We start from the raw sequence: 25414 nt of genomic DNA, 5'->3' as shown, positions 1-25414 counted from the left end.
TATAAATCTGAAAGCTGTTCTAAGCGTTTTCTGGTAATTATTTGCAATGTTTGAAAATATTCTGAATAAGATATAATCTCGAAAATCTTATGAACGTATAAACTTTATAAAAATAATAATCGAAAAATAAACAGTTACACATACTTTTTATTTATTAGTTTAGTCCTCGGCTTAGCCGTATTTCTTAATGACCATTGTCGAGTTTCTCAAATTATTAAATCGATACAACATTTTATAGACAAGACATTGTCTGCCATTGCACTGTGCTCTTTTGCTAATTTGAATAAGAATTATTTTGTTATGCTCTATATGCAACGAAATAAGGTAATTTCTTGTACAAGGAATTAAAACTACGTTTTGTAACTTTGAACGTGTTCTTTTCTCTGTTAAAATAGTTTTAGATTTTTTAAAGCGCAATTACTTTTCTCATGTGTGTGGTTATTTATTTTCGGCTGTATTTTCGAACAGTAGATCAATATGTCGACAGTTATAAGTAGTTTGCTCTAAATGATATTTTTTTAAATCTTTATACATTTCACATGCAGCTTCTTAAATCAAAGATTTCTTATTTATTCGCAGTAAGTCTTTTTTATTTTTATCTCTCTCAATCATATTAACTTAGAAACAAAATTATAACATCTACACGATCGTAATTCGTATTTATTAACAGAAATAAATATCTTCTTTTTCTTGAATTTTGATGGCTACTATATAATGTATTTATAACATAAAATAATTTGTAACTTCAATAAAAATAAAATAAACTTAATAAAAAGTTATTTTTTAGTAAATCTATAAATTTTTATTAAGTGTATATATATATATATATATATATATATATGTAGGTCCAGAGGTATGTTCCGGGACTGTTTACGTTTTTGAAATGATCTATATATATATATATACACTCATATCGCAGAAATATATCTTGATATGTCATGTTGATCATCTATTTGCTCTGTTGCACTTACATGATGAACGTACATACATGTATGTACGCGATGAAAACTGAGATTGCCTACCTGTTGCACACATCCTACTCCGGTATCTCTCATCTTCCGTGCATTTGTGAAATCCTTTAAGAGACAACGCATCCTCAACGCTACGTTGTTTAAAAATTTATTTGGCATAAAACATTGCTCAAAATTTTATGCTTCCGATTTTTACGCTTCTGTATGTGATTAAAACATGCTCATTGTCGACCGGCACATTTCATTGAAGTTAGTGAAATTGTTTTATGTCGATGACAAATATATTAAGATAACTGAGATTCAAGAAAGGAAAGATATTTAACTGTCAACAGATACCAATTACACAGTCGCATGTATATATATATATTTTTTTTTTTAAGTTAATATAGTTAAGAATAAGAGAAATAGAAAAGATAGCATCGCGAGCAAAGAAATATTTGTGATCCGTCGATGTTGATTATATATTGTGATTTCTAACTTATTTTTACAACATCAGAACTGTTACACCCTGAATAACATTCGGTGTGGAATGACTTTGACGAAAGTTAAAGTAGAATTTAATAGCGTCATAAATAGAAAGGCAATCATTAATTAACTCGGAACGCTTACTCTTTTATTTTTAATTTTTATATGAATAACTTATTAAGTTGACATCCTATTATTTAGCTCGTATTGTAGGCTCTTTTTCACACTACTTATTGCTTTGTATAAAACGAGCGTAACAATCTAATAATTATTTTAATTGTTCAAATTATTTCCGCTAAAAGAGGTTTGCTTACGTTTTACGTAAGAAACTTTTTCTCCGACATTAGGACAGATTTTCTTGCAATAGGAACAACCGGAAAGATATACTTCCTTTTGATATGTCATATTGCATGGGACGATGGCATGATATAATTATTTATAAGTTCGTGTGGGTACCGACGACCGTTGCGCGCGCGGGTTAGCGCTGATCAATTTAATTCAACGATATAAATCGGGCGCGTGCATAACGGTTTATTACACAAAAAAGGATCTAAACAATGTAAGTTTAGTGCGAGAATCGGCGATCCATGGATTTTGTTATTTACGCACGACTTTTACGTTGTACACATATGCAGTTAGGAACGCAAACGCATGACTCTTGGCGGTTATTCGGCCTTTTACCGAGCGACCTCCGAAAAAAAAAAAAAAAAAAAAAACGATGGAACGTCAAAGTTCACGAACCGTGATAGTCTCCGGTGATAAAGTAATAAGTGCATTTCGCTTCTGGTACTGCTCTATGGTTATGATGAAGCGAAATAATTATAGAATAAATTATACATATAATAGCGAGATAGTGAGACCTCCTCCGTTGCGGAATCTAGGAACAAAGATCGGCATTCAGTGCATTCAAGCAAAGAAGATTATTGCTTACTCTCACACGTACACTTTAAACCGTTATATCGTACACAAGCATCAAAATGTCATTCGACGAAGAAAGAGAGATCGTCTTTCACGGAGGAACAATTCTCACACTGTCTCTGAGATTGCTAAATCGACCAGTACGTTCGACATTCTCGCAATTTTCTTGCCTCATTTTTCTCTTATCGAGTGGCTTTTGAAATCGAAGTATGCTAGCTAGGATTTTTTGCTTGCAAATAAATAAAGTCACATTTATTGTGTGTCATAAATGAAAAGAATATTCAGAGATTCACACGATAAGAACATTTTTTTGGATAGCGACTGTGTCGGAATCGTTTTATTTTGCTCTTCAATAATAATCTTTATGCGGAAAGCCGTCACGTCGTGTTTGTCACTGTCGCCTCCAATTCGGAAAGTGTTTGGTGTATAAGTGTACGAACGTAGGTACTTATAACATCGTTCACAGGGATTCCAACGAAACTCAAGCCACTCTTTCATTTGACAACCCACCTTAATGTTAACCCTGGTTTTACGAGCGCCGGCATTGGCCGGCGGGTCATGCGAACTCGACTAATATAATACGAACTTATAACCAAAGCCGAAGCCTAGGAGCTCGCTCTTGCTTTTACGATCCAGCTCGTTTTTAAAAGTTATCGTTATTTTGCTCACTCCTGGACGAAATAGTTTGTTCCCGAAATGGGTTGAAGGAAGCGAAGAAAGCTTGTGCACAGAGCTAACCACTAAACCTGAATTGACAACGTGATTCTCTTTTCTACAGAGAGAGAGGGGGAGAGAGAGAGAGAGAGAGAGAGAGAGAGAGAGAGAGAGAGAGAGAGAGAGAGAGAGAGAGAGAGAGAGAGAGAGAGAGCAATGTATACACAATGCATCTACAACTTCTCACTGGGATAATACCACGACGGGATTGTTAAGTCTTTTTATGAGAACAAAGAAATGCGGTGGAAAGAAGGGGATATTTTCGTGAACGGTACATTTATCATTGAACTTATTCTCCTATCATGGCGTTTTTGTTTACGTAATTTCTTTTGATTTGTGAAGTAATTATTTTTTGAGTCGTTTTCGAAAATAATTTCAGAGATAAGGATAATTCACATTTTTGTATACGAAACATCACCGGAAATTTCGCTTATGCTTACGTAAGCTCCGAAGTGCATTGTCAGAATCGGCTATAAATGCGCGCTAATTAATTTACAGCGTATACGTGCGCGGGTTAACCATCACCGGAGTTAATCATCGAAATTAACATGGGCACATCCTTGTGGTATTATCGTGATCAGTGATAATGGGAAAGTGGCGCGACACCCGATAATACGGAAAGTCGGCATCACGCCATGGCGTTGTAGAGGTGTTATACTCCAGAGGTGATTACAAGTATATGGGGATTGTAAAGTTTGGCTTTACGAGCTTGTATTTCAAAATATTAAGTTCGGGCTTTCAATAACGCGTCGTTATTCCTACGTGGAGTAGCTACGTGTGGCTTATGAAATTGGCGCGTGTTCGTTGCTTTACGTGATAATTAAGTTAAAGAGGAAGTTTGTTGTTTCTTGCACTCGGCATACCTTCGTATAATTTATATATATATACAATTGAACACAATAAATTGTCTTAATCGATAGACATTTTTATCGAGACTATTGATTATGTTGCTAGTTTAATTAGTTAGAGTATGAAATTCGGAGGATATGTCTTGAAGAAAGAAACCTAAACTACGGATTTTTATAATTATGTGTTTTATATGTACTAATACACCCTCATTACCGTTCTCGGAAAGTTAATCGGAGAGATACCGTTTGCGGTATCGGTTACGAAACGGAGAGAACTCTCGTATTCTTATACTGATCATCATTGAGATTTTTACGATCGTTAACTCCCTTTCGGTAGACCTCACCGAAAATCCCACTCTCTCGTAAATCTCGGTGTCGGTTTCCTTTCTTGCTTGGCCAGCGTGCGATGACATTTCGTTTAGACTAACCACTTACAAAATTCGATAATCATTCTCGCAGATTTTTTGATCGAACCGAGAAGAATGGATTTATTGCACGAAACGCTCTAAAAATAGAACTGCTATTTCCAAGGATGCACGTGCCATTTTGAAATGGCATTTATGACATTCTCAGATTTTTTTATGTTACAATAATAGGAGTATTATTGCAACATTAGAAGTAAAAGAACAAAAAACGAAAAAGTAGTGTTTCAGGGATTGCAAAGATATACTTAGGTTTTGATTAGATATTACCGTAGGAATCCTTAAGTAGTGTAATACATTCATGTACTTATTGCTAGACTATTACCAAATATTTGTGTATTTTCTCGAATACAGCCTGATGTTAAGACATAGGTTTTCATGGAATTCTAATTAAAATGTAATTTTATTGCTGCCTTATATTAAGTCTAAAGACTACCTAAATTGTGTGTAATAATCGATACTGACTTAAGAATAACTGTTATATTATACGGGCCTCGTATCGGCATTGAGTTTATAGGGATCAATCTATCGACCACGGTACTTAGCAAGTTGCCTCTTATCCCAGGTAGGTAGCGATTGTTTTGAAATTTTCGTGAACACAAACAAAATTTATTAAGCTATGAAACTGTGTTACATATTAATTAACTAACAAGACCAATTGTATTAGGATAAGAATTTGTAAAGGTCTAAATAATGCATTTAAATACGCACTTTTATATGAAATTATATGAATTTTTTTCTTATTCATATTATTACTATTTATTAATATATTTTTTATTTTATCTTAGTTATGTAGTCTTTATATGTTTATATTTTCTGATAACGTGATACCTTTCATTGATATTTTCTTTTCGCTGTTATTTATAATGCTAATTTACATATACAGCTTTTTGTAATATGTAATATCTTTGTGTCAAAATTAGTTCAGTTTTTGATGCTACATGAATTATCACTGCTGCGATGAATTATTTATCCAGTTGATCAAGATATTTGTAGCCATTCCTACGCGCAAGCCGCACACAAGGCTTTTGCTTTATAGCTTTATCGTATAAACACTATTAACAGGCAATAAGTTTGCGATTAGTTCGAGGTGAATAATGGCTGCCTACATGCAGAAGTGAACATTTCGTTGAAGATAAAGAGAGTATAATTTGCGATTAACGAACATCGACGCGGATTATATTACGGATTATAGTTACAGTTTTCATACATTTTAACGTGATTGATTCACTATGATTTTTGAAATAATGTATCGATAAAGGCGATAAAGCGTTTCAGGAGCTACAAATATCTTTTTAATTGGAAGTATATTTCTATTTACAGTACATTAAATAGAAGAATGTAGATAATTATGTTAAATTTAAAAAAGTTTTACATGAGACTGTATTTAATATGACTTTCGTGTTGAACTTGTTTCAAATTTGCCAAGATAAAAGTATCATACATAATATAATATAAGATCGTCGTATCTGTGACAAATGTACAAAATACGATTCGACAAATCAACATCTCGTATGGATTATGATCGCAGGATTTTTGCTTCGTTGACTTTACGATTATAATGCGAGCGTCAAAAGCCTGTTAAGCGAATCCTTCGCGTTAGCAAGTCGAGTTCCCACATAAGTTTGACTCATCTCTCCTTCTCTCACGATGAAACCACCCTTTGTCCCGATCTTAGTTATTACCATCGTCATGTCACTGATGCGAAAGTTACGACTTGCTGGCGACGATATAATCTACAGTGCGCACCGACAAAAAATCGATTTTTCACTTTCGTTTAACGTTAGACATTGCGATGATACAACGGAGGTTTTTGTCTCCTTCTCGACTCCGTTTTGTTGCTTCCTTGTTGTCGCATATTCTTATCCTGAGGGAAAGAAAACTTTGGGTATCCCTTACGTTTTTCACTGATCAAGCGTGACGGTGCAGAAAGCTGTAAAAGCAATCTGTTCAATTCAAAATGTTTGTCATTCGGCCGTGCCTATTGTTGGCAGTAAACTATCGTAGCGCGTCGTTTTATGTATTTATAACGTTGCGTGTTTGGTTTTCTCATTCGATACATTGATAGAATTTATCAGATTAGTTGAAAATCATTTACATTATGAATTTATTTTTTTATAATGCTTATTAATTCTTAACAGATGTTGCTGAAGATTTTTAGAATTAGTTTTTATGTATCTTGATTTTAGAAATTACTAAGTTAAGATATCTTTTTAACAAGTCTTATCAGATTTTGCTCACAAGTTTTATAAATATCTTTTCCTGCGGAATAATAGATGGATCAATCGAGTAATTGAAAAATCGAAAAAAGCGAAATCTTGATGTGTGATTTTTAGTCGCTTATAAATGTATAAGCCGCATATATTGAAGCGGTTTTGAGGGTGGTTTAGCCACGGGTAGAGGGATATGCTTTGGCCACCTGATAGCAGGGCCACTTCGATAGGAAGGAGGGTGCACAGGGTGGGTAGTAAAGTTGGTCACAGTCTAGCGAGTCGAGCCGGTTCTCTTTTACGAGGCACGGGGTTAAATGATCTGTCACTTTCTCTCCCCTCTCGTATCTCTTTCTCTGTGCGAGGCAGCCTACCACTATTACAAAAATGTCATAAAATATTATGGTGCCCAGTGGTTGACAACGATCTGACGACAATGCACACTTGCAGGCGCGCACGTGTACGAGTGTTCGTCGTGGCGCGATACATCCCTTTTTCTTCTTATATGTCATTCCTCTTGGTCGATGCTTACTCGATGCGAATCACGAGAAACGTTCAAGGAACGAAGGAATTTACGGTGGAAACGCGGGTCAGGACGCTTCATTTTCATTCTCGCGAATCGTCGCGCGAGCCAACTTCGCGTGTCCAAAGAGTCCTAAAATCTTTACGACCTTCGCCTTCTCTCTTCCGAGAGGGCAACGATCTTCGCGGCATCTCGAGCAGTCTCCGAGTGTGTTTATGGTTTCTTCGTCTCGCTTTCGTCGCCTCGTCTGCGTCACTCTCTCTTTCTCGTTCTGCATTGTACGTCGTTCGCGCATCGGTAGACAACGTTACTTTAGTAGTAGTAATACGTGCACAACTACTTCGTCTCTATACCTGTAAAACATGTCATCATTTTCTTTATTGAAAGTTCGGTGAACTGTAATTTACTTTGATTGTTAATAATGTTTGGTTAATTCTCTTGAAAGAGATTCAGGATGGCTTCGTCCACGTAACACGAGTTTAATAACGTCGCGAAGAATATGTAGGATACGAGCGTAAGGGAAAGGAGGGAATACGTTTCGGATAACACTTTAATTATCAACCGTATATTTTCTCTCGTTACATTGAACGCGCGAAGTCCATTGCACGGACTCACGAACAATTTGGTTCATTTCGGAGAAAACGCCGAGAAGATGTACAATAGCGTCGGAGGGCTTCGGGATCTCGAACACTTCTCGACATGCAATTACGATTAACTATTTCTTCTATTTGTTTATTTAATTTTATGGCCAGCCAACAATTAAGAGGCATGAATTTTATAGATGTAGATAGGCATAAAACGGAGGCTGCACCGCTTATTTTTCATAAGATGTATCTTATATATGCATAGATATGTAAAAGAATACTAGCGCAACATTTGATTAATACAGAAAGACGTTTGTCTATGTATTTGGAGGCGGGGACCGTTTATTTTACACTTTTATAGTTGCGAGTAATACGACATTACACAGTCACAAACACATAAGTGACATTAACGAAGAAACAACGTTATCCTCTTTAACGCTACCCATGTTGCCTAAGCGGTCGACGAAATTACGATTACATCTATTCTTTCTCTTCTTTTCGCGAATCGAGAGCACGCTCCTTACACCCTCTGAGTTTGCGCCACAGTGGCTGACGAGCAAGAATTTTATGCGAACGCTTGACAGGATAGAATTTTACTGCTTTCGAAATGTCGTGTCTCGTAAAAGCCGCTGCGTTCACGACCGTTCTTTTGACTCTTTCCGCTGGAACTTATTGCGATTCCGCGTTTACTATTTTTATAGGCGACAGAGGAATTGTTGCAGAGACTTCAGTTATATTTATGGAAATAGTGTGGTAGCGAGGATAGTATTGTGGAATTATTTTCCGCGCCCAGTCGATAATCGATAATCGAGCGTTTTCCCCAAATTTATCAATAGATCAGAGACCTATTTGCCGTTTGACGTTTGACGTATGTTTTAGTTCTTGTTCCCGCGTAAAAATAAATATTTGTTTTAATTTTAAATATTTGAAATTACACCTATTTTTTAGATTGTTTTTTATTAATTATTTTAAATTGATAAATAGCTTATATAGATCACATATTTGGCTTATATTTATGGTTAGGTTGCGTTTGTGTCACACACGCTCCTCATCGACGAAACGAACCCTCAGTCGTATCATGACGGCGACGCGACGCTTGGTTTCGATTACGCGCGGTGACACAACGGTATCATTGCTACAAAGCTTGTTCAACCCCTGCATGTTGTGTTTGATGCAATGTCGTGGCCAACGTTATACCGAGCCGCCATCCATATGTGAGGGAGGCACGTTTGACTGTGCAATACGAGCTCCTAGTCCGTGACGAGCTCGAAATACGCAGATCCTCTCGTCTAACGTGTCAACGTGTTAAAAATGATCGTTACTGCTCTACCTGCTGCCGAATACCTTTATCATTGACACGCAAGGGTTTTATTACGTTTTATTACGATTAGTATTAGAATAGTTGAACGTAATGATGAAAATACTTTTGAGTTGCTTATATAAGAAAGAAACTTATATTGTGTGAATGGTAGCAACTGTTTTTTTTCCTTTCAAGTTACTTCATTGCGCGTTATTTTTCTTTGAGTCATGTAACTTTGGAGGTGGTTTATGTTGAAATTGTTCAAGCGCGAGAATAGTAGGATTTACGACGGCCCGGAGGTCTTACGATCTTTTTATATGAGTCGGACGCACACGATTTACATTCGATAGCAACAAGAAGCAATAATGACTTAGGGGATTAAAGTTTGCTGGCGGCACGATTCACCACGTAGAATCGAACTTTCAGATTTTTCGGGTTAACGTTCATGCTGATCCCGCGGTCTCGGAAACAGTTTTACGAGCGGCGCGTTTCATAGTTATTAGTTTTTTACGACGTACACTCCGACCCCAAGAAATTTTTCGTGGCACGGGTTGAGGAACACGACGTTTTATGAGGATCTAACAAAGTCGGCGGCGCTCTGCCTTCGTTAAGGACGAAACTGACGCGGCACCAATTTAACGAGCGCTCTCGTGTGATCAAAGAGTCCACTGCTATAAAACTCGCATAATCGTCTTTGTTGGCCGGACAGATCGAAGCTGGCTAATTACTACTTTTTTTATGATCTAACGCTAATTGCGACGATAAGACGGTACAACAGGTGACACGATACTTATCGCGCGCATCGGGTCAAAGAATTAAAAGGGTACGAAAAGAGCAGCTCCAGCAGAATTATATTAATGAAACACCATAACAGACATTTTATTTTGTTTCTTTATTTATTTATTTAATATGAATGTGTATATATATATATATATATATATATATATCTTTTATATCTTCAAATTCAAAATTGGATTTAATAAAGTTGTTTTTCTAGTACATCGCATTTTTAAGAGACTTGCGCACATGTCTATTTTGAAAGTATCTAGTTGAAATACATGTTATACACTTTATTATAGGTATATAGCAAAGTCAAAAATGAGTCACAACTATAATAATAGCTTTAGTGGTACTTAACATAATGTTATAACACTATACTTATAGCATAATTTTATGAAACATTTTTATTATTTTATCGCATTTTTATTACATTTTTTGCGTATGAGATTCGTGTACGACAAATTAGTAGATATTAGTTCTAGTCTAACTACATCCTTCGGTAATTCAAAATTTTGTAATTCCCAGTTAAATTCCCAGTTTTCTTGGTGCAATCACAAGAATCTGATCCAAGTGGCAGTTGTTTGTATAGGTTTTATTTTTTGTAGAAGATAGCGAAAAATAGATATTAATAGATATGTACACACGTTCCTTATTTATTTATGATTTTAATGATATTTTTATCGCACGTTTTAAGGTAACATTTTTTCTATCATAGTAGTGCACGCTTTGACGACTTTAAAAATAATTATTTGTTTATCTTATTGATTTTCGAAGGATATCAGCGAATGGTTACATCTAGAATGATTACACTCAGAATGAGATTACCTAGGTTTGGATGTAGAAAATGTGTTTGTTTACATGTATTTAAATATTAACTGATAGAGATTAATTTCATGCATGTGATAACTTTTCATTTAATTAAGCAGTAATTAGATACTAATCCATTATATCATCTCCAAATGTCAATGTGTCGTTTTTGCTACGTATGTTGCAGATCTTGTAGTTTTTTTCTATTTTATAGATATGTTCTTATACCTTTTGGATTTTAATAATTACCTCGCAAAACATTCGCCGTATGCCAATGTATATGTATGTGATTTTAAAATTCAAAGTCTTTTCTCGTTTTTAAACTAACGTGAGGATATCAAACATATATCTCACTGTTTCACTGTCTATATATTTTTTTGTAAGATTAAGAATTTATGTCGCCGCGTTCGCACGTTGAAATAAGTTGTTCATTCGCATTTGTTCGTCCTCGTTTACTAGTTGTGGATTTATCTGTAAATATAACATATAACTTCGGAATAGTAGGATAAAAAAAATTTAATAGTAAAAAAAGATTATGATAATAGCGAAGAAGCTAAGACCAGTCAAAGATACTTTAAATATTGATTACAATATAAAATTATTCCTGTTAACCAATATGTTACACGAATGGATCGTGTTTCTTCGTTACGAGACGGGTCAATTAATATAATCAAAGAGTACGGACAGTCATTCATAACGTCATAGCGCAACATACTCATATCTTCACTAGAGAGACACACATCTAAATATTATCGGGATTATTTCATCGGTCCCGAATTTTAGCTATATACATTTCTCCGTTTCTCTTCTGCGAAAAGATTCGGTCGGATAAGAAATAAATATAAACGTATCATGATGAGATATGCACAACAGGCGTTCATCCTGCCACATCTGTTTTATCGCGCTGTTCACGGAACCGAATGATATCATTTGTAACTCCCCTCATATTACGTAATCGATCCTGTCGCCGATAACACGAGCGTAGATTACTGAGAATTGCATAGTAACGAGAGTGGATTTAAAATGCGATAATGCGTTCCCCTTTGGTTGATATATGAGAACAATCTTTATCACAAAGTATGTAACAGGAGGGAGAAGTCATACGTATAGAAGCTTATAAAATGTGATGTTTATATAATTTAATTATAAATTTAATGTTCCAGTTTTGTAAACGGGAAAGTCTCAATGTCAGTGAGTTTTTTTGAGTCTCTTAAAAGCCCAATTTCGCAGCGTGTTTCCAAAACAATACTTAAAATTTTCTAATAAGTATTATTGTCTTAAATAAGTATATTGCATATTATCAAGTTTGTTTGTCAAGGGAGTTTGATTCTTAATTTGCTAGTGATTTAAGTTACGGACAGAATGAAATATTAAAAGGCTAAATCATCATCTACGCGACTGCTTTAGAGTTTAGGGTTAATAGCGGATAATAATAGACTGCAGTAGACTGTTATATTCGCTATATTGCGATGTCCTTCTTTTCGCGTATTATAGTGCATCCCATGCAAAATGGCGTCGCCTGGTGAAAGTTCGAAAGAGCGAACAATAAATGCTTGGACAACAGAAACGGAAAGAGAAAGAGAGATTTTGGGTAGCAGCTTTTTTCCTTTTTCTGTTTCTTGCTGCGTGTACATCACTTGGCGCGAAATACTACCGTGTTTCTTGATATATAGGAATATGTGTGTGCTCTTTCCAGTAGTGGCAGTAGTATCATAGTTCAATGAGTTAAAACGCGCGCGCGAATTCGAAAGTCACGCTGCTAAATCCCTTCTCCATATTCTCGTTTTTTTCCCCGGAACTCTTCCCCATCTCGGCTCCTCCCATCGCTCTCTATTCTTCCTCTCTCGCTCTCGTCATATGCACACGCGCGCGCATAGCAGCACGTGGTTGGCCAGGTACACCTGGGCGCGTAAAAGGAGGGAACCAACGCCATGCGTCCCGGCGACGCGGCACCTGCATCGCGCCGTTGTCTATTCCGCTGGGTCGTACGGGTCGGCTTCGCAGCGATAGAGGGAGGAAAAGGGAGCTATCGACATTAGCTGGGAGTGGGGCAGTGATGGTGTTCAAGAATGGACGGGGGTGAGGGCACGAAAGGCAAGGGGCCATTTCCTTATTTTAAAAACGATCCGGGGAGTCTTTAGTGGGCGGAGCCACAAGGACTAGATGCGCCACTATTGGTTGCCGCAGTGTCTAATATATCATAACGTAACTATCGGAGAATTTGTCCGCGACTCTGTTTGATTTTAGATTCCATTTATCTTTAATCCACTATTAACCCTCTCCACAAATTCCCTCAGTTCAGATATCCATGGAGAGAGATACAGTTATTCTCATATACCTACATATATGTATACATATGCATGAATACAGCAACTTTCTCTCACGTTTGAATCTTTGTTGAATTTCAGATGACTTGCACGTTTTAATAAACTATACTCTGCTGAAGATACGTATGTCTGATTTCGCGGTTTTGAGAGATCCTTTAAAGATGTGGTATATCTTAACCAGCCTCAACAAATGTGCCTATGACTTGGACGCGGGAATTACACATAATGCCGCTTGGGAATTTGATGCTAACATCTCTCGAGGTGAGACATTTTTTTAAATATTTCCGTCAAGGTAAAGAAAAAGAAAATATTTTTTGAAAAAAGCAGTATCAAACGCATGTATTAAAATTTTTTTTTTAATTTTTAAATCATCGATTTAGAAGTATTACATACGACCTAAATATTTAAGGCTTCTGCTGGCTCGATTGTCAAGTCCGCGTTGACACCATCACACTTGGCAAAATTGTGAATAAGACGTAAAAAATAACGTGAAAAATTATTCTTGCAACTTACAGCGTCATTTTTCATTTTAGAGTAGTGTTTTTATATTTAAAATATCGCAGTGTGTTAAAATATCGAAGATTTTCATTTTGTTATAATTAATATGTAAAAGCAAATATTTATTTCAATTCGGCAGCTGTCAAACAACTTGCTTTCTTACCAGATTAGATACAATTTAATTCGACACATGTGGGTTATTTATTAATTACTCAAACAAAAGGGTAGTTTTTTGGTACATTTTATAAGTTTATTCTATCGATTACACTATTTTATTGAAAAATATTTTTATTTTAGTGTATGTTGCAAGAATTTTCATGATATATTTTCTCGCTCTGATGTCAATCCAAGATAACTGCAATGAGTGAACAGGAGCCTTAAAAAATATGTTTATTACACAAAAATAAATGATAAACTTTCTAGCAAATAATGATATATATATATATATATATATATATATATATATATTAAATGTAAAATATTTAAATTTAAAAATGAAGAATTTTTCTTATTTATTACTATATAGAAATAAATATAAAACTACATAATAAATTCAATATTATAGAAATATTAACTTGAATTTTTCTGTCTTATAGCTATAATTCGTCAGTTGAAAATTATTCGCCGGAATATCGTGCAAAATATAACTTTTTTATTCATAATTATATATTTTATATGTTTTCCATTTTTATTTAAATATAATTTATTTCCACCTTGAATTACATATAATCGAAAATTTAAATTTTGAAACTTAGCATTACTCTTCTAATTATTTGTAGTTTATAATTAAATTTGATTACTTCTTGATAAAAAATACTAATTATGACCTCCATATGAATGGAGTAATAAAGAAAATTGATTAAATTTAAGCCAGAAGCTCAGCAATATATTTTCTAATGCAAATTTGTGCCCTCAAGAATTGGTACAAACTTAATTGGGAACCAGCAACAAGAAGATATATTTAATGTTTGCCGATGTCAGAATAATAAATCGAAATTGGCATATAAATATTAAAAGCATAAGTATTGAAATTTTGAAAATCTTATTGCTGTTATATTTAAAAGATTGCGGAACAATTTTTTTAAATGAAGAAATTGTATTGTGTTTTATAATTTCCATCTTATATGGCTATACTGAACACAAAACGGAAAAAAAATTTGCAGAAGAAACATTGCGATAAATAAAATCCGACATTTTCTAAAATACTTGTGATTAAACGTTAACTATGAATTATAGGTACATGTTTATTTTTTTCTCTCAAGAATTTTGCCAACTTCGATACGATTAAAATTCTATTTCCGCGTACACCTGACATCCGTAGGAAAATACGTTTCCGTGGAAATTATTTATAATTATATTCCGATGAAAACTGATGCCTTGCTAATTATTATAAAGTGCTTGATTGCAAAATTATTTAATGTCTTCGTCGTGAAGATAATCTTGAGAAAGCTATAGAAGAAAAATACCAGAAAAGTCAACGAAAAGTCTTTTCTCGCCTCAGAAGAAACAATTTTGATCTCGTCACAGAAGATGTTGCCTCGATATGTCACGAAGATCATGCAAAAATGTGAGAACCTGTTTGGTGTTGCGGCGGTACGTTTAAACGCGCAAGTTTTACGTACACGCCAAACATTTTTAATTTCATTGTATTCTCGCAGTACATGCAATGGCAAAGCAGGCCGATAATGCGTGGCTATTGATGTTTTTCTACACTTGAAGATCTTCTCTTGCACCATCAATCAATAACGTTGCTTGAAAATAATTGACGATTGTGTATGACTTGACAATCGAAATAAGAAATAATGTTATTGCAAAACAGGTGAGAATTAGTGAGAGAATCTAGGTGCAGGTGAATAATAAATAAACGGATTAACTCAACTCATTTAACTTTCATTATCTGCTTCGTTGATAAAGCATTTTATTTAAAAATTACGTCTGCGAATTAAAAATATTTAGTTTTTGAACTTGAATGTTGCCAATAATATATACATTTTGCGTATGTCTATATTATTAGAACCGGACTCCTTGACGTACAAAAGTAACATATTATTATCATTGTTACATAAAAGTAGGGGAGAGTGGGCTCCCTTGAGCCACGGGGTCCAATGTGACAGTGCGAGTTTTCTGTATTAACGTTCTGCAAAATAGTGACGGTGGGTATGAAAACTTTCGTTTTCAAAACATATAACTTCCATCAAAAAATTATGCCGAAATAAGCATATATACCTTAGTTAAAGGCAGATATGTAATTGGAGCCTTGCAGAGTAAATTTTTACTTGTCATAACTTTTTGATATGTATAAATTTCTAAGGATTCTACAGTAAAAAAAAAATCCATAAGACGTTCGTCGGGATCTAGGTTCAATACCAAAATGCGTACAAAAACGTTTAATTGTTTTGTATCTGAAATATTTATGATAAATAATACCAATGTTCAGTGGGGTCCAATGTGACGCAGGTTGATGGGGTCCTTTGTGTCACGCTTACAGAACTACACTTTTTCCTATAAAATGAAATAATTTCCATCGATAATCATCTCCACACTTTTATTTTCTCTTTTTTTCACCCTTTAGTTACAGATCACATGTAATCGAGTCGCTATGAGGCAATATTCGTTGATCTCTATTAAAGTGAGGTTATATCGATGTTCGGTGGGGTCCAATGTGACGCAGGTTGATGGGATCCTCTGTGCCACGCTTACAAAACTACGCTTATTTTCTCTTTTTTTCACCTTTTAGTTACAGATCACATGTAATCGAGTCGCTGTGAGGCTTTGTTTTCAGTTTTCAATTAGATCTCTTCTATGTGTCACAGAATACCTTACCTTTTACATTACATGTCACAGTGTACCCTACGCTATGGCTCAATCGACCCCACGCTTTTGGTCCACTGTGAAAAACGCAGCATTTCGAAATATCATTATTTTTGCAAAATATTTCTGAAAATTTACTTCTTAAATCATTTACAAACAAAGTTTATTATATTAAACATCGAATAGTCTCATTTATATTATAATGAAGTTATTAAAAATCATTTTTAATGTGATTTGAAAAAACGTGGTTCAAGGGTGCCCACTCTCCCCCAACATATTACCACACTTATAACACTCCGCAGTAAATATACGAACCGTGCCAAGCAGGAATCGCCTACCGTATATTTTTGCAATTATATAATGTAGCCGTCGCGTCGTTACATACTTGTCTCAACTCTCCAACGCGAGTGCTTAATTTTACTATTGGATAACAGCCAGCGTAAACGAAAATGATCTTTGCTAGCTATATCTGATTTTAGTACCTACATCTAAAGTCGATATTCTATTTCGCTGACTTCCGTGTTTTGTAAAGAATATGCTACGCGTAAAAATAATAAAAATAATATAAATGAGCATCTAAACGGAGTTTGTTAAACGATGTTCGTTAAACCACTTGAATATTCTGATAAGAATTTTTATATAATAAGAGACTCAAGCTCGCGGGGAAAAAAATGATTAATCGGTTATTAAAGATATGCGTATAGCAGATCCGGTTGTCTTATCCCAAAAAAAGTCAGGAGCGGCCTAAGGCGTCAAAGAAAAATATACGTTTCTTGCTAATTATGACTGTGGATAATCGATACTCGTATAAAACCTTCTCTCCTTCATCGTAAATCGCTTTGGTTCCGGATCATTGACTATTCGCCCAGAACCGTTGCGAGATACTTTTATTTAACGGTCGACGAACGATTTGCGGCAGCGCTGAAATAACGCCACTATTGCACCGTGTCGCATTCAACACCAAAGTTGTTGACGATTAGTATCATTGCCACAGATCTTGCAATTAAACATGTGATGCGCGTATCTAATAAGCTTCATGACACAGCCTCGTATAAATAATTACTTCGTACGACGTATTATCGCGTGAAGCTGAAGCCGTTAGGTTTAATCTATGTGTTTATGCTATAGTTATATCTTTTTAGTCGTGTAAGTTTACCCCCGTGTTGAAAATATAATTTTAAAAATTAAACTTTGAAATGTTTTTTTATTGCATTTTTATGTTTTGAACTCACCGCGCTATTTTTCAATCACATATTTTCTTACGAATTCGGGGATTCGTCCTTTGCATAAAAAATATTTGAAATCATTTCTTGTAGCTGCAATACTTTTTTAATTTTTAATTTTGTTTTTTAATTTCGACAATTAAAACTTTTATACCACTAGTGTATTTCAAACAGTCATGTGAACAATTTATGTATTTGAAGTAAATTCACGGAGGTGACACAGTTGCTAAAGGAAAAACAGGTATGTAATGTGTTAAGCCAATTGACTACTGTCTGACTCTACTTGACCATCATAAATTGCTTATAGTTTATTTATGGAAAGGGTTTAGCGCCTTAAGACATAATCTAATTATATATACACTGAAAAAAATTTATTATTTGCAAGAAAATAAATTTCTTTGAATTTAGTTTCTTTAATTCAAAGAAGTATTGGCGAATTTATGCTTGTGATTTTATTATAAAATTGTCATTATAAGTATTACAATATAGGATTACAATTAAGGAAACTAAATTCAAAGAAATTTAATAAATTTCTTTCAGTGTATATATATAATTAGATTATGTCTTAAGGCGCTAAACCCTTTCCATAAATAAACTAAAAGCGATTTATAATGGTCAAGTAGAGTCAAACAGTAGTCAATTGGCTTAACACATTACATACCTGTTTTTCCTTTAGCAACTGTGTCACCTCCGTGAATTTACCTCAAATACATAAATTGTTCACATGACTGTTTGAAATACACTAGTGGTATAAAAGTATATATATCAATATTATTACTAATTATTGTTGTTATCAAATTCACAATTTATGATCAAACCCAGACTCGTTATCTTTCACAGACTTGCTAATTAGTCGTCGCGCATTTCGTTAAATTATATCGTTAATCCTGATTATTATTGTTTTGGAATAAACATCGCAAAAGAATGAATGCAATCTCAGTCTTGTTTGCCCGGTTGGATAATTATATTTAAGTCTATGCGGAAAGCGACATTCCAACGACGCGACGATGGTATGAGCAAGTGGACGATTAACGGCTTCACGTCTCACTAAGCACATGGTTACGCACTGTTACTAACGGGGCATATAAAACATGTGAATTTATACGGGAATCAAATACTGTGTGTGACAAGATTAATATATACTAGATATTATAATAACATGTTAATATTAGCATGTAGTGCAAAGAATGCATATCTATCTATCTATAATAAGTGCTTGAGTGAGAGTCGTCAGTTGGTTAAAGTATATATATAAATAAAAAGAACTAGGTCAAGAGGTCAAATATACATTTTAATTTAGCTTAATGTATAATTTTGGAACGTTCCAAACGTGATTTATTTATACGAATTTTGCGGAAATATATTTGATAAATGGGGATATCCTAATTAATATAATCGTATTACCTCTCTGAAGAAAAAAAAAAAAACACGTGCATATTTCGTTGACTAATTTGACGTATAACCAACATGCACGCGTGTCTGACAAGTCTAAACGCATCGGAATGACACTTGCAGTTAAATAGCGGATGTCCACACCTCCGCGCACGTGTCAGAGATTAATGACGCTCCTCGTGAAGAAGTAAGAATGGCTTTGCCATAAGAGTAGTACCTGCGCAGAGGTAGCAGCACCAGTCTGGTGTAATGTAAATAATAAGTCAGCGATACTAATGCGCGTATGATACACCTTAATTACTTCCCACGTGTCGATGCCATAGTTCACATAAGTGTGAAATAAGCACATTACAACGATATTATTTAATTGTGGGCATTTAAAATAATTTTTCAAAGTTTTGTTAAATTTACTGATGTTTCACAATAATAATCTCTTGCACAGTTCCTGAAGTATTGCAATTGATACGCGGATTATGTTTTCGGGATCTCTATAAATTGCTGCAATTAATAAATCGCCAATTAAATAAAATTAAAAACGAAATATTTTTGATCGCTTATTTATGAGAAATAATTTGGATTGCAAAAAATTAAAAAAAGCATAACGTTTTGCAATGTATATAAATCGGTTTAAAGTCGAACACGGCATTTCTCCGATGCTTTCAAGTCCAGGTCGCGAAACAGCTTGTTATCGCGACCGACATAGCGTAGAAAAAATTATGCTTATTCGTAATTTAATGCGTACGATAATTGCATGCCAACACGACTATATCGGGAAAGATATAATTAAAATGCATCCAATCGCTCCTAAGTCGCTGAAGAAAAAGCAAATCGAATAGACTTATCGATGATTCGTTTGCTACATGAATTCTAATGAGGGAAATCGGATCGTTCAGAATGTCGCGTTTAATGCGCGATTAATACAATTCCATAAGTGTTAACTGTATGAAGATAATAAACAATAAAAATCTGTAAAGATAATTACCGATTACTGCGGTCGCGCACGGCTACGCCGCGTAAAAGGGTGCGAATAACGATTGCGATAGCACTCTGATAGGAAAGCACACACACACACACACACACACACACACACACACACGTATCCGTTGCACGCGTGTTCGTGCATACGAGCGAGTAACAGTCGTCTCATGCTGCGACGCGAAAATATATTTTCATACACCTCCAGAGACACTTTTGGCACGCGCTAGATGGATACTTAGCGCTTACGATCGGTCCACTTGACGTGATATAACCGAGACGCGTATGCAATACGTACCAACGTGATGCGAAAATATCTCGTGATGTTGCTGTTTGCCGCGTCGGCCGCATCATTGCTAATCTTTGCGTTGCATCTATCGGCCGTGGCGTATTTTCCGTGTATAAATGTATACAATGGTTTTAATATCACAATTCTCAGAAAAATCAGAGTATAGGAAACATTAGCTGTAATATTTTTCAAAGAATTTTTTGATGGTTCTTCTCGATAAGTAAACTAAACGTCATAAAATAGAGGGTTTCTCGACATTCGTGCTTTAATATTGTTTTTTGTACAGAATCAATAAAATTTATCGCGTCAAAAGAACAAAATTTTTGCGTTTTATTGAGAATACTATATTGGATAATATCATTACGGATAGCTAGTATATCGCGGGACTTATTGCGTATTATGCGTTGAATCTTGGTCACTTATGACGTGTTAGAATCACTGGAGAGACGTTTGACCTTGCGTAAGTGTAGTCTAGTGATCATGCACTGGATAACATATCGCTAAGTATACGCATGTGTATATCTCACATATCAACGCATATGGTAGATACGTAATTGTCCGGAATGAAATAGAAAAGCTTCTATGTTTTTAACCTAAATAAATGTTCGAATGAATGGTTATTGAAATTTTATATCAAACATTGAATAATTTTGCAAATTTCGAATGTATACTTGTATATATTTTTATAGTACAGTTATGTACCATTCATATATATAATTTTGCAATGCAATTCATTATTATCTAATTCATAAGCATTATATTAATTAAACAATTTTAACAATCAAGTTACAAAGATCAACATCGACAAACAAGGACTCATAATTGCAATAATATGATGTAAAATTGGGTATGCGTTGATAACAAATGCATTTGATCACGCTAATAATAATAAGAATATTAAATTGACGAGTTGAATATCGTTTAAAAATAAAGTATCGTCGATTGGACTAAGAAACATGCCATAGCGAACGAGATTGCGGTGAACGTTACACCAGAAGTATATGTATGTACATACTTACATTATCTTGCTCGGTAGGATGAAAAATTAGAAAGGCACTTTTCGTAAATGGCAAGCAGGTGCAATGAAAGAGCAATGTGGTGTGGTACGACCTCATTCAGATCCAGTATTTGCCTGGAGAATATGCGTGCATTTAAAATTATCAGTTTTTACTACCAGTTTGATACTAACTTCCGTTAAACGCCTTATAACGAACCGAATAATCTTTGAATATGAAATTTACGTCGGCTTTCGAGAAAGCACATGTGGCATTAAAGCGGACTATGGAATTGCAAAGGAATAAAATGTATCGCTAAACGTAATAATCTACATTTTACCACCAGGCTCGAATTATGTAATTCGATCTTCTATGAGCATAAAATGCGATACGAATAAACGAAATGGATATGTTACTGAAGCTGCTTATATACTGAAACTGATCATAAAGATAAGACGATTTAGATAATAAAGATTGTTAGCTTCGACATATTTTACAAACATCATTAATTAATATAATTTTACAATAGGCTCTGCTAATTCATGGTTAAATTGCCGAATTGATATCACAAGCAAAAGATTCTGCATCTAGAATTAATATTGAGAAAAAATGGAGCTTTTCCTCTCTTTCTGTCAACTCCTATGTATACTCCATGACTTCTTGACGATAAGCTGAAGTAAATAAAGATTGATGTATTTTATATGACTATGTAATACACGAGAAACACTCGGCTTTGCACAAATACGGCACTACTCGTATCTCACATGTCTATATAATATACGACACACGGATACACAAATACCGTATGCTGAGCGTATATAAAGCGTTAATAAAGCGTAGAAGAATCGCGTTTCTAGATGAACATGACGATTATTGCTATTGACTTAGGCGAAAAAGCTGACATATTGATAATATTCCATCATATCTCAAAATCACTTGCATCGATGCGACCGTTTGATAGCCGATGAGTTTCGTTTCCCGAGTAAATTGTGCACGCTTTTTTGCACACGCGAGAAGAAGAACGAGCATGCACCGGCAGAAAATGCCGTGTCACGCGGAATAATACACTGCCGAGCAATGGCGGCAATATCAGGCTATTAACTTGAGTAATTAGATTTTCACGGTTCACTGTCGTTTTTTCTCGCGACTGATTCACCGATATTATCTATAAAATTGCACGTCGGGAGCAGTATAAGCAGCACAAAAGAAACGAAGCAATGTACGCGAAGTACTATGTTTATAGTTATAGTATATATTCATGAAAAAGTATTCTTTACAGTGCACAGTGTGTTAACGTCGATTGATCATCGCGTATATCGTATATTAAACAAAATCTAACATTTTTTTTAATCTGTGACAAAGAAAAATTAAATGATAATATTACAAGCTCTGGTGCTTGCAATTTTTTTTTAATACAATTTTTTTATAATGGAAAAAATTAATATATTACGTTTAATATACATCGTTTCAATCTTGACGGCCTTTTATTGCACGAACAAGGACGATCCCTATTTTTATTTCGACGATACGTTCGATCTATCAAAGATATATCGTGCGCGATTAATGTCTGACGGTACTCTAATTGGTGTCTATAATATCTTCCTGGAATGTGCACAGTCACGTGAGATTGCTTGTTCCAAGTTCAAGTAATCGTTATTGCCTGCGTTAATAAATTTCTATCATAAACGCATTGTCTGTGAGTACAAATGAGTAACAATATTACCAATATAATTAGTTACGTTATAAAATACAGTTTTATAATTATTATAATCAGATTATTTATTTAGTTTAGTGATACAGTTCGATCCAATACGCATGTTGTTTTATCTGTTACCTGCAATTTGATTTTATATATTCTAACTAAAATATGTTTTTCATAATATTATATATAAGTGTAGCTCATATACATGATAAATGTGTGATTTTTTATTTAATAATGAATATCAGACATTCTGTTTGATTATTTGTATTGTATTTATTGCTAACTTGTGTGCACGAAATTTGTACAAACGTATACTCATTGTCATGCTGGCTATCATAGTGACCTATGATCGATATATACCCGTATATATTACCGGCCAATCAATATGAATGATGTTTTTTTTTTTTAATCGCTAGCTGCGATTAAGATCTTTTTTTTTACTTTCTTGATAAAACATCTCTTGTTTCCTCTCTCAGTAAATTCAATTAATGCATATATCTGCGAAACATGTCTGCAGTATCTTCAAGTCGCGCATAACATTTCTATTGAACGTGAGTTTTCTTCTCACAATCAGTATAGTTCGCGAGTGCAAGGTTACCGCGTTGAATGCGTTCGCGAACGAAGACCTTGACCATTAGCTGTCGGATAGTAAAACGACACTCGCATCAAATAGTAATAATTACTCTTTACATTGCAATTGCACGGAAACAATTTAAACACATAATGACGTTACGCTCACAAGTCTGACAAGTATTTTACATTTTTCAATTGCTGTCTACTTGTCGAAAGCTATACTTTATTTCAGAAAATAATGTAATATTAAATTGTACATATATAAATTTACAAATTACAAATGCACAAATTGGAAATGTTTTGGTAACCAAATTAAATTATTTGAAATTATTGTAATTTTAATGATAAAGTGAGATTCCTTGATTAATTATAGATGACTATCAGATTGGATCAATTATTTTAAGTTTTGCGATCCATTATTCTAGCTGCACAAAAGGTGCATTTGAAAATTAATCAATTATACGTGTCACTTTTTATAGGTGATTGTCATTTACGTGTCTATATACGTCTGTACGTCATTTAAAAATGTTTTATAGTTTATTTATCATCGAGTTTATCATTTATCATTTTTATTAAGATGGAAATTGCACCGACAACAGAGTAGCTATTTAAAAGTTAATGTTTGTTCTTATTTAAAATTATATGTGCCAGCATTTTGTAATTAACTATAATGGTTGAACTATTTATAACTTGATAATCGAACTTTTCGACACACTGAGTAACTGTGCGTTATTCATATAATATATACCATTGCAGTGTTTTTTATTAATTTTTGTTACTGTTATTTGTCTCTTCGGTAAATAACACAGTATGATAATATATCCATAATATATACGTATTGTTAACATTAATTTGCATTTTGACTTTTAAACTTGAGTATATTTAGTGGCTATTATAATTCGCACTTGGAAAGTTAAATTAGTAACATTCTTTCTTTATATTGTTACGGTGTATATATTGTTTATATTGTTTATATTGTTATATTTTATAGTTGCAGTGTGCTTTTAATAGGTATTGGAAATTATGGAATTAGATAAAGTATATGGAACAAAAATAAATATCTTTTTTTCGTACGGATAAAGTTGTTGCAGGACATAACTTTGTTTACGCAAACATAATTGATATCGAAAGAGTGAATACACGAGTGTGTGAATACACAATACTGCAATAACAAAGTTCCTCGTGATATGATCACGTCGCAATTAATTAGAACAGTTATACTTATTACTGCTGTATTTATAAATATTTGTTTAAAAAATGTTAGCAAAATTGATTTATTTAATTATGCCATTGAATTAAGTGTATTTATGTTGCTGTCATTACTTTACATTAATCCCATCTATTTGCTAATTCTTAATAAATTAAATATAACTTAATTAAATTTATTTACATCTTATTATTATTTTTTACATACTTTTGCTGAGATAAAATCGTTTTCGTGAGAACAAAATGTTTATCGTTGGTAAATTAAACAGAAATTAAAAAGCTAATTTAATAATTATAATATATGATGAGATATATTATATTAAATAATAAATACTGAGAATTATATATATAAAAATTTATAAAAAGAGATATGTTTTTGGTAAGAAAATTTTTTGTAAAAGATATTAAATTTGTCAAAAAATTTGTAATCGATAGAAAATGTATAACTACAAAATTATAGAGAGAAAGAGAATTAATCTAGAGAAACCCCTAACTTTTTAGTAGTAACCCTTAACGGCTTTGGAAAGAACTTCAGGACGACAAAGGCTTAGCAAAGCGCATCGGCGAATTTTCATTAATGATTTAATGCATCTCAGCTAATTTCTTCCGAACAGCTGCGCGTTTCTAAGTTTTCTCAGATTCTTATTCGCGATTTGTTACATCCGCGATGTGTCTTCGCTTTCTTAGTCTGTCTAGCAACAAGCGGGACGCCGGTCATGGACGAAATTAGACAGACGGCAGTACGTGACTTACTCGGCCGACTGTATTCTCGTATCTCCTTCGGTATCGTTTATAATGACTCACTTGACATGAGCTGCATTTCCAGTTTTTGCATACTGTTATAAACGGCTGATTTTACGCGTGATCTTATGTGATATGAC

At 34.1% G+C, this 25414-nt stretch overlaps 1 protein-coding gene across 2 annotated transcripts in view; it reads left to right on the top strand.

Moving 5' to 3' along the window:
• Positions 1–25414, top strand: part of Dsx (transcription factor doublesex) — a 62794-nt gene that overhangs the window by 10642 nt on the left and 26738 nt on the right. Inside the window, exon 5 of one of the 2 annotated variants that reach the window (XM_077413956.1) lies at positions 12951–13130. The exons of the other annotated variant lie outside the window; for it this stretch is intronic. Coding sequence (XP_077270082.1) covers positions 12951–13130 — 180 coding nt within the window. The remainder of the gene's footprint in view (positions 1–12950; positions 13131–25414) is intronic. 2 annotated transcript variants of the gene reach the window in all.

The sequence above is a fragment of the Temnothorax americanus genome, unplaced genomic scaffold (assembly GCF_048541705.1).
Source record: "Temnothorax americanus isolate GAGA-0224 unplaced genomic scaffold, ASM4854170v1 Scaffold34, whole genome shotgun sequence".
NCBI classification, from domain to species: domain Eukaryota; kingdom Metazoa; phylum Arthropoda; class Insecta; order Hymenoptera; family Formicidae; genus Temnothorax; species Temnothorax americanus.
Note: the sequence above shows the minus strand (reverse complement) of the source record. Positions and strands in the feature narration are given on the sequence as shown.